General features: G+C 38.4%; 1 protein-coding gene across 1 annotated transcript in view; it reads right to left on the reverse strand.

The window, feature by feature from the left end:
- Positions 1-10,000, reverse strand: part of LOC143030054 (uncharacterized) — a 79,657-nt gene that overhangs the window by 43,481 nt on the left and 26,176 nt on the right. The window contains exons 3-10 of the mRNA XM_076193259.1: positions 5,883-5,982; positions 5,494-5,772; positions 4,752-4,895; positions 4,051-4,205; positions 3,781-3,949; positions 2,380-2,524; positions 1,217-1,404; positions 708-868 (exon numbers count right to left, since the gene is read on the reverse strand). Coding sequence (XP_076049374.1) covers positions 708-868; positions 1,217-1,404; positions 2,380-2,524; positions 3,781-3,949; positions 4,051-4,205; positions 4,752-4,895; positions 5,494-5,772; positions 5,883-5,982 — 1,341 coding nt within the window. The remainder of the gene's footprint in view (positions 1-707; positions 869-1,216; positions 1,405-2,379; positions 2,525-3,780; positions 3,950-4,050; positions 4,206-4,751; positions 4,896-5,493; positions 5,773-5,882; positions 5,983-10,000) is intronic.

The following is a 10,000-nucleotide window of genomic DNA, read 5'->3' on the forward strand; positions in this document are numbered from 1 at the left end:
CTCACCCCCCATGCCCCACCCACTCCCCTCATGTATCACAGCGTCATCTATACACCTCTCTCTCTCTCTCTCAAAAAAAAAATATATATATATATATATTATATATATATGTATATATATATATATAACTTTTTTTTAAAGAAGTTATAAATTATATATATATATATATATATATATATATATATATATATATATTTTTTTTTTTTTTTTTTTTGCGTCCGACCTCGTTATGGACCTAAAGGTATCTTCTTGGCCTAATTTTTCATTGTAACTCACACAGTGAAAAAGGTGTTATAGTGGGACAAAAGATACGAGAACCCCTGGCTTGTAAAGCCCTGTATGTGCGGCTGGGACATCTCCATACCACTGACCGGGGATCGAACCAGGGACTACTGTGTCCCAGTCCAGGAGGATATTCTGTCCTGCACATAGACACTCCACCGGTAGCTGGAAGTCAGGTGTAAACAATAAACCCAACCTTCCAAAGGATGTCTTACATTCAAGTAATCTCAAGAGAGTTGTGGTATTAGATTATTTTTGAACGGTGACTTTAATATATACAGTGAAGGTAGATGAAGTAAAACAAGTCTTCATCCAAATTCATTTCTGACAGCTTATATGTTTACTTAATTCATATTCATTTAATGCTTATTTGCTCATTATTTCCTGTATCCTTTGATCTTTTCTTGCATCACATCGCGACCCACCTTCTGGAATGAGTACGAGAGCTAGTAAGCAGAGTCCTGCCAGCAGGAACCCCAGGGTCGTGACGATCCTTCGTCCGAATCGGAAGGTCAGTGGCGTGAATAACAAGATGGCCGGTATCTCTATCGCGCCGTTCATCGCCACGTACACGAAGGGGTTCTCACTGTGGAGAAGATGACGAAGCCAAGATGAAGCCACATGTTGATCAGGCACTAAATGAAAGTAAAATGATTCCCAGATACAACCTTGTTGATCAAAGTTGAGACAAAGAGAAGTCTAGATAAAACCACATGGAAATGAGATTCGAGTTGGGAAAAAATTAATCCACATGTTAGTAACACTTGATATGGAAAGAAGATGAAACTATGTTGATCAAAGTTGAGATGAATAGAAGATGAAGCGAAGATGAAACCACACAAATAAGACTTAACTTTGACCGAAAACCTTTTTGTAAATCTACATGACCAGTGACAGAAAAGCATCTGAGGGACAATCTGTCCTCTGATCTTACCTACTGAAGTTGTTGGCGTTGAGCAAGATGCCGATGTAGCTGAGATTCTGCATGAACCATACGATAGGCATCAGGAGAGTGATTGTCCTCATGGCAGGAGTTCTCACGAACTGGAGGATTCCCTGCTTAAGATCGACCATCCAGTTGACGGACGTGGTGTTGGATGAAAGCTTTCTCTTTTTGGTTGCCTGTAGTAGTTAGATATGTAGGCTATAGCGTCTTGGCCCTTTAGGGGAAACCTCGGTGATGAATTAAAAAGCCGGTCAACGTCCAAATTGAAAAGAAAAGTCACAGCCAATACGGGAGGGTGGTATTAATTTGTAAACCCCATTTACCACAGAAGTGAAGTTAGCTGATTTTATTTCCCCCATTTGATTTTATAGAGTCAAAGGGAATTTCCAATTGACAAAAGATTACACGACACGTTCCCTTTTGAGTCTGCGCCACCAGTCATCGAAGTTGTTGTTCTAGAACATTGCTCTCTTTTACAGTCCATACTAAGAATATTATCTGACTCTTCTCTGAACTTCATGAGTATTACTTATTTTCGACCTTACAGAGGTTATTTCATATTTTGTGACCTTACCGCGGATATTATTCACACTTTTTAGATCTAGCCTGAAACACCAGTTTTCTTTCAGATCTTATAAAAGGTCCCTCTTTGTTGACCTTACCGTGAATGTTACTTCCTGTTTTTAGACTTTATTTTCCTTACAGCATCAGACCCATCTTCTGGGCCTAACCGTGAATGGAACTCCCAGCTCGTTAGACCTTATCTGGATCATTTTTCTCCAATATCTGACATCACCATGAGTAGTGCTCCCTATTTTTCAGACCTAACCTGGAGTATTACTCTCGCCTGACCTGACGTGGAGCATTACTCTCTCGTCGGACCTAATCAGGTGCATTACTCTATTGCTGAACTCAACCCAGGTCATTACTCTCTTGTCAGACTTAACCTGGAGCATTACTCTCTCGTCGGACTTAATCTGGATCATTACTCTCTTGTCGGGAGTAAATTGAAACATTACTCTCTCGTCGGCATTAACCTGAAGCACTACTATCTCATCTAACCTGGAGCATTACTCTCTCGTCGGACTTTCCTGGAACATTACTCCCTTTTAGGACCTAACCTAGAACATTACTCTCTTGTCGGACCTAACCTGGAACATCTCATCGGCAAATGCCTTAAGAGTTCCGGACGAAGGAATCTCGGCCTTGTGGAGCCGAGCCGCCTTCTGCAGGACCCTGACAGCCTCCTCCCCGCGGTCGTTCAGCATCAGCCACCTCGGAGACTCATCCAGGAACCTGGAGAGTGTGGTGCCAGTCCAGCATGAGATTACCATGCGGGTTTAGCACTGCAGTCAGGAAACAATGCTTTATCCTATTCATTTAATTATCTATTCATTTACTCACCAGGTTATTATTACCGCGTTTGCCTATGTACTTATCTATTAATGGTTTGGTTACTTTATTCTTACTTATTTACAATAACGAAGCAGGAACTGACAACCCAAAATTATATATGGTTGGACAGATATATACATATACATATTTATACATGGTATACATAAACATATATGTATACATAAACATAAACGTATACATATAAACATATATATATATACGTACACATACACATACATTTACCAACGGCTTTTTTCCCCCTTACAAGGGAGGTAGCCAAAGGCATAAATTCACTCCCACTCATTTCGTCCCCACATACTCCACTCCTATTCACCACTACTCCCTCCCTCTTTTCCTGGCTCCTCCTGGATGACGGGTTATCCCAGCATCTCATCACTGCCCTGGGTCAGAAGCAATGCAGTAAAACACAGCAAGGCCGCTTCACTTAATCGGCAACCCCCCGTCCTCTCCGTCCCCTTATGCAGAAAAAGAGAAGACGGGAAGAAATCCCTTCGAGCTGCCTCAAAATATCATTCACACATACTCCCTCACCCCCATCCTCCACCCACTCCCTCCCATGCATCACAGCACCATCCATATACAACCATTCTCCACTCACCCCTATCTTCTGTCTTCTCCCTTCCTTCCTCAACAAACATTCCCCTCTTTCCCAATGCCCCTTTTACCCCATCCACCCATCTCATCCTTTGTCGCCCCTTCATGTTCACTCCTTCCACTTCTCTTTTACTAATCTTTCTTCATTCATTCTTTCCATATGCCCAAACTATCCCAAAAATATTTCATCAACCCTATCTTACTATTTTTTGTATTTCGTGTATGTGTGTGTGTGTGTGTGTGTGTGTGTGTGTGTATGTGTACTGTCCACGTAATTGTAACATACAGCATAACAAGATATTGTCTCTGTACTCCATCGAACAAATTTGGCTGTGTGCGTGTTTGTGTTTGTGTGTTTAATATATTTCTACGTCCGGCGTTTTTGTGGACTGAAAGATCTCCCGTCACTTTACTTAGCCAATGTTAATTTAGTGTAGTTGTGACTAACTTCAATAAGCTTCCATAGTGGGGACAGGGCTCCACAGCACTAGACTGCTTCGACTACCGGGATTTTATTTTTGCCGATATTTCATCACACTCACAAAAGGCAGGGAATAAAGAGTAGCACCGGAGCGGACACTGCTGCCTGCAGATTCCTCCAGTCACGGATGAGATAGGCGACCCCTGACATCGCGACGACCCACACGGAGAAGGGAATACCGAGAACCATGCCCATCAGAGACCGGTACTTCGGCGGCGTCTCCTCCATAGCTGTCGGACAGGGGAACATTAAATCCTTCACTGTCAAGGTTGTCCGGGTGTATGTAAAGCAACGGGTGTGGAGGAGGACATGGGTGGAGGTCGATATTCACCCATGTTGAAAGTCGGCCAGATGACGAAGCTGGTGCTGAAGCCGAAGAAGAACCTTCCGACGAGGACCATCCAGTAGTGACCCGAAAAGATAATTATGATCGCAGAGGCGACGTTGAGGATCGCCCCAATGTTTATGGGGACACGTCTTCCGTAGCTGTTGGCAGGAGAGTGAGAGCATTAAAGAGAGAAAGAAAGGGGAGGGCGGTGAATCAAGCAACATTGTTTAGGTCTGCAACCGCCATCATCAGTGGCTTGTCTGGATGAGTGCCCCTTAGACAAGACGAACACTCAGACTCTAAAGTCTACCAATAATATTTTGCTGTTCCTACCTATTAGTAGATGGTGCTGTTAACGTCATCACCTACATACAGTAGTGCAAGTATACCTCATATTCATTACTATACCTAAATATTGTAGAAAAGTGGCAGTGATGCAAAGATATCTCACAGTTGGTGCAATAACGAAACATCGTAAGAATGATACGAGCATCACGTGGTTCCGTCTGGTAGCATGCAGGAATACTATGAAATTATCTGTCGGAAAACTTTGGACCCTGTCTATACACAAAGAATAATGGACATCTGGGAGTACGTTGATGTATGGACCATACCTATTTCTCATTTTTTCATGTTTTTTTTCTCAAAGAGACGTTTACAAAGATATCCGACTACATTTCCGTCACTGGACATGTAGAACTTACATGTCGGCCACACTTCCAGAGATGAGGTTGGCCACAATGGTTCCAGAGGACGCTACCATCTGGAAGAGAGGCTGAAGCACACTTCGATCGCACACAAGGTTCCACTGCGAAATTAGAATGTTTGAAATCCGCCCTTGTTGGGTTCTGAAGTCATAGAAATAATTAATATCACATTTATCACCACCCCCGACCTCTCGGTTGGAACTGGGAGTGAGGATGTTGTTCCAGGCTTATGCTTATTCACTTGATTAGATTAGAAATTATGGAAAACAAAGGAAGACTAAACAGAACTGAAATATAGGGTGGGGGAGGATGTACATGTACAGTATACATACATACATATATATATATATATATATATATATATATATATATGTATATATGTATATGTATATATATATATATATATATACATACATATAATATATATATATATATATATATATATATAAATATATATATATATGTATCATATATAAATATATATATATATATATGTATATATATATAATATATATATATATACATATATATATGTGTATATATACATATATATATGTATGTACATATACATATATATATATATATATACATATATATATGTATGTATATACATATATATATATATATATATATATATATATATATATATGTATGTATATATATATATATATATATATGTATATACACTTTACACTTTGCTTCGTTAAGTTTTTCATTCCCAGTGGTCACTCATGCATACTTTCCTGTGATCATTGACACGACACAGAAAATAACTGAAATGACAAAAGTTCTGTGAACCAGGGTCCCAACCACATCGAGTTGTTCCTCTCTCTCTCTCGAACTCACTTCGGAAGCCACGGTGGATGTGAAGACTGAAGTATCGTACTCGTAACCGTACGGACAGCCCCTGCCTCCGTCGTCCACTTCGTCAGGCAGTGCAACGCCCCAGGAAGCGTTCGGGCTCTTCTGGGTCAACATTCTTCCGCCCTCACTCAAGTAACATTTGTTGTCGAAGTGGCTAGAGATGGCGGGGTGTGAAGAAACAGCCGATTACCATCAGTTTCTCACGAACATTATATATACTTGTCTACGATAGTACTTGAACCCAGGCTTGAAGGAGTAACCTACCTGGAGTTCTGGGTGTCTTGGTAAGGCGAGAAACACCGGAACGGTAATGACGGTGCTATGAAGGGTGAACTAATGCTGTTGCCTGTTGCCGTCAGCCATGCTGATCCGGTGGTGTGTAAGAAAAAAAAAATGTGTGTGTGAAAAATTCAGTAGTAATAAGGCTAATAAGGGAAGGGGAAATAGAGTGTATTGGGGAAAACAGAGTAGGGTATAGTAATAATGCAGAGCAATATTTCAGTGTAGGACAAAATATAATTTTAGGATATAATGTCGGTAGAGGACAAAATATTACACTAGGATGTAATGTTAAAGGACTAAATATCACTGGGATGTATTAATAGTGGAAGACAAAATATCAAGATGGGATATAATGATAATGGAAAAAATTTCATGATAGTATGCAATGATAGTGGAGCACAAAATATCACGGTAGGATATAATGTCAGTGGAGGACAGAATATCATTTTAGGAAGGGATGCCGGACAGAATGTCAGCGAACGACGGGTGGCCGGTGTGAAACGCGGTGACGTAGGGGGCAAAGTGTACAAAGATCGAATGACCGTGAGGGACCAGATGTCCGAGATGGGGTAAATGTCCATGAAGGACCAAATGTCAATATAGAGCAATAAAGAACAAAATTATAATGTAAGGCATGATGATCGAATACAAAACGTGTCAAAAAGAAACAATCACGAGTTTCTTAATACCATGTACTTTAACGCGCGTAGTATTAGGAATAAATTCCAAGAAATTCAGGCGTATGTCAAAAGTGAAAATCTCGATATTATAGGAATAACCGAGGCATGGTTATATGGTAAAGAGTTTGAAGCTGAATTTAATATTGCGGGATTTAAATACTTTCATCAGGATAAAAACCACAAGAAAGGTGAGGGGTGTTCTGTTGTACGTTAAAAGCGATGTCCATGCCTGTGATTTAGAGAAAGTAAAACAGGATGCATATGATAATTTGTGGGTAGAATTAACCCAAACAAATGGACAAAAAATGAATGTAGGTGTAATATATAAGCCAAAAACATGATTAGCAGAAGACAAACTGTCGTTTCAAGAACTGTCTAGTTTCTGCAACCGGGACTTATTGATAATGGGTGATTTCAATTTTACTGACATTGACTGGATGAACATGGCCATATAAGTAGTCACTTGATAGATTTTCTCGGTAACAATTACTTAGTTCAACATGTAAAAGAGCCCACAAGACATGGAAACTTACCCGATCTATTGATTACTAGCCGTGAAAACATAATTACCGATGTAGAAGCTGGAGAAACTAGTGCAAATAGCGATCACAACTTAGATTCAAACTGCTAAATTTGTTTAGAATAGATACTTGTGTATTTAAAATACCCGATTTTAGTAAAGCTCAGTTCATAGGGTTACGTCAGGAGCTTCAGCTTACAGATTGGGAGGAAAAATTAAGCGAAAAACTAGATCAGATGTAGGAAATATTTCAAAACACGCTTAATAAGATGATTCATACTTACATCCATTTTAAGAACAGACCCCCCCCCCCCAAATCAGGCTCGCCCAAAATGGCTCAAGAAAATGAAAAAAAGTTGCTAAAAAGACAGGCTTATAAGAAATACAAGTGCTCGGGTGCACCTAATGACTATCAAATTTATGTAATAATACAGAGAGATTTAAAAAAGACAATAAAAAAAACGAAAACGACAATACGAAATGAATATCGCTGATAAATCCAAAGAGAATCCCAAAGAATTCTATAGTTACATTAGAGATAAAAATGTTATTAGGAATCACATTGGCCCACTATTATCTGCTGACGGTCAACTTGAGTATTCAAACGAAGGAATGTGTGATATTTTAAACAACTATTTTAGCTCAGTATTCGTAAACGAAACACCTCAAAGTGAACTCCAAACTGAAACCTGTGAAAAATCTAGGGTGAACTTACTACGGTAAACATAACAAAAGAAAAATATTAAAAGGTGTATAGAAAAACTCAAATTTAATAAAACACTAGGGCCTGACGGTTGGCTTCCAAGAATTTTAAAGGAAATGAAAAATGAGGTTGTTCCATTAGAAATTATTTTCAAGAAATCCATCATATCCGGAGATGTCCCAAGAGAATGGAAGTTAACTAACGTTACTCCAATATTAAAAAAAGGTGACAAAAAGAAACCAAATAACTACAGGCCTATAAGTTTTACTTCAATCATAGGAAAAATTATGGAAACTATAATTAGAGATGCTATCGAACATCATTTAGAAAGTAACTGTTTGATAAATGATAACCAGCATGGATTCAGACGGAAACGTTCTTGCGTGACTAACTTACTCGAATTCTACAACACAGTCATCTCGAATTATGGCAAAAGAAACAATATAGATTTAATATATTTAGACATTGCAAAAGCTTTTGATACCGTCCCCCACGGAAGGCTACTTAGTAATTTAGCTTCACACGGAGTAAGTGGTAGCCTATTAAGTTGGACCAGAAATTGATTTATTGATCGAAAACAGAAAGTTGTTTTAAATAGCAAAACTTTTAGATGGAAAAATGTTACGAGTGGAGTTCCTCAGGGTTCCGTTCTTGGGCCACTTCTATTCGTAGTATATATAAATGATATAGACCAAATTTGCTGATGATACAAAGTTGTGCGGAATGGCAAATGATCACTTAGATATATAAGATATTCAAGAAGATTTATATAAATTACAGCACTGGTCTGAAAACTGGCTAATGAAATTTAACACAAGTAATTGCAAGGTAATGCACATAGGTAAAAATAACAGTAAGTACGATTACAAGTTATTTGGAAAATCGTTAACAAAAGTGGATAGTGAGAAGGATCTCGGGGTAATTATCAGTAACGATCTCAGATCATCTAAACAATGTATTTCAGTCTCCGAGAAAGCAAATAAGATTCTAGGACTGATTGCGCGATCCTTTGACTTCATTAACTATATAAATCGTTAGTTCGTCCACATTTGGAATATGCTGTTTCCGTATGGTCACCGAATCTCATTAAAGACATTGACAAATTGGAAAAAGTACAACGGCGAGCCACAAAACTAATTCCAAATATCAAAAATACATCACACGAAAATCGACTAAAACATATGAATCTGTTTTCCCTAAAAAAGCATGGACTCAGAGGTGACTTGATACAGGTCTTTAAGATTCTAAAGGGGATTGACAATATCAAAAGTGATAAAAATTCTTACACTGAATGAGAATCCAACATGAAATAATGATCTCAAACTGTCAGGAAATATTAGAAGTGGGTAGAAACAACTTCGTCAACCGTGTAGTTAACGAATGGAATAGACTTCCTGCAGAGGCAGTGCAGTGTAGTTCAGTTCGGAGCTTTAAGATTCGTTTAGATAAACATCTAAGCAAGATGCTGTAACGCCTACCATTTATTTTATATTATTTGTTTGTTTATTATTTGCTTGATTTTCATTTATTGCTATTTACTATCTACCTGTTTGTTTCTTATTTAACTATACCTATGCATATATTTATTATTATTTATATTATAATTCTTATTTATTTATTTTTTTATCATTTTTATATTTTTTCGCATCCGACCTAGTTATGGACCAAAAGGTCTCCTGTCGGCATGCTCCGCCTTTGTAATGCACGGGGCACAACAAACATATAGTACATATATTATCTGATCCCTTGATTTTTTATGATTATCCACAGTATCATGGGATCAGGACACCAGCAATTCCCCACCCCAGATGATTTGGGATCGTGTCTGTGTGGTGTATGATTGTTAAGATTTTGGAAATAATAGGGAGCTCTTGCATATTTTTTTACTGGTACTTTGTTCTACTGATACTTTAACAGGTGTTTATTCTTGAATGGGACCTTTCGCAGTCAGGCTCGTAGATTCCTATTAGCGCTAGAATTTTCAATTGTCTCGGATTTCACGAGGCGAAGGGGTGACTTAGCTAATTTGGAAACATGACTCTCAATGTTATAAGTTTTACTTACATGACTCTTAATGTTATAAGTTTTACTTACATGACTCTTAATGTTATAAGTTTTACTTACATGACTCTCAATGTTATAAGTTTTACTTACATGACTCTTAATGTTATAAGTTTTACTTACATGACTCTTAATG

This window comes from Oratosquilla oratoria, chromosome 11, assembly GCF_046742065.1.
Source record: "Oratosquilla oratoria isolate Oo_2021 chromosome 11, ASM4674206v1, whole genome shotgun sequence".
Taxonomy (NCBI): Eukaryota; Metazoa; Arthropoda; class Malacostraca; order Stomatopoda; family Squillidae; genus Oratosquilla; species Oratosquilla oratoria.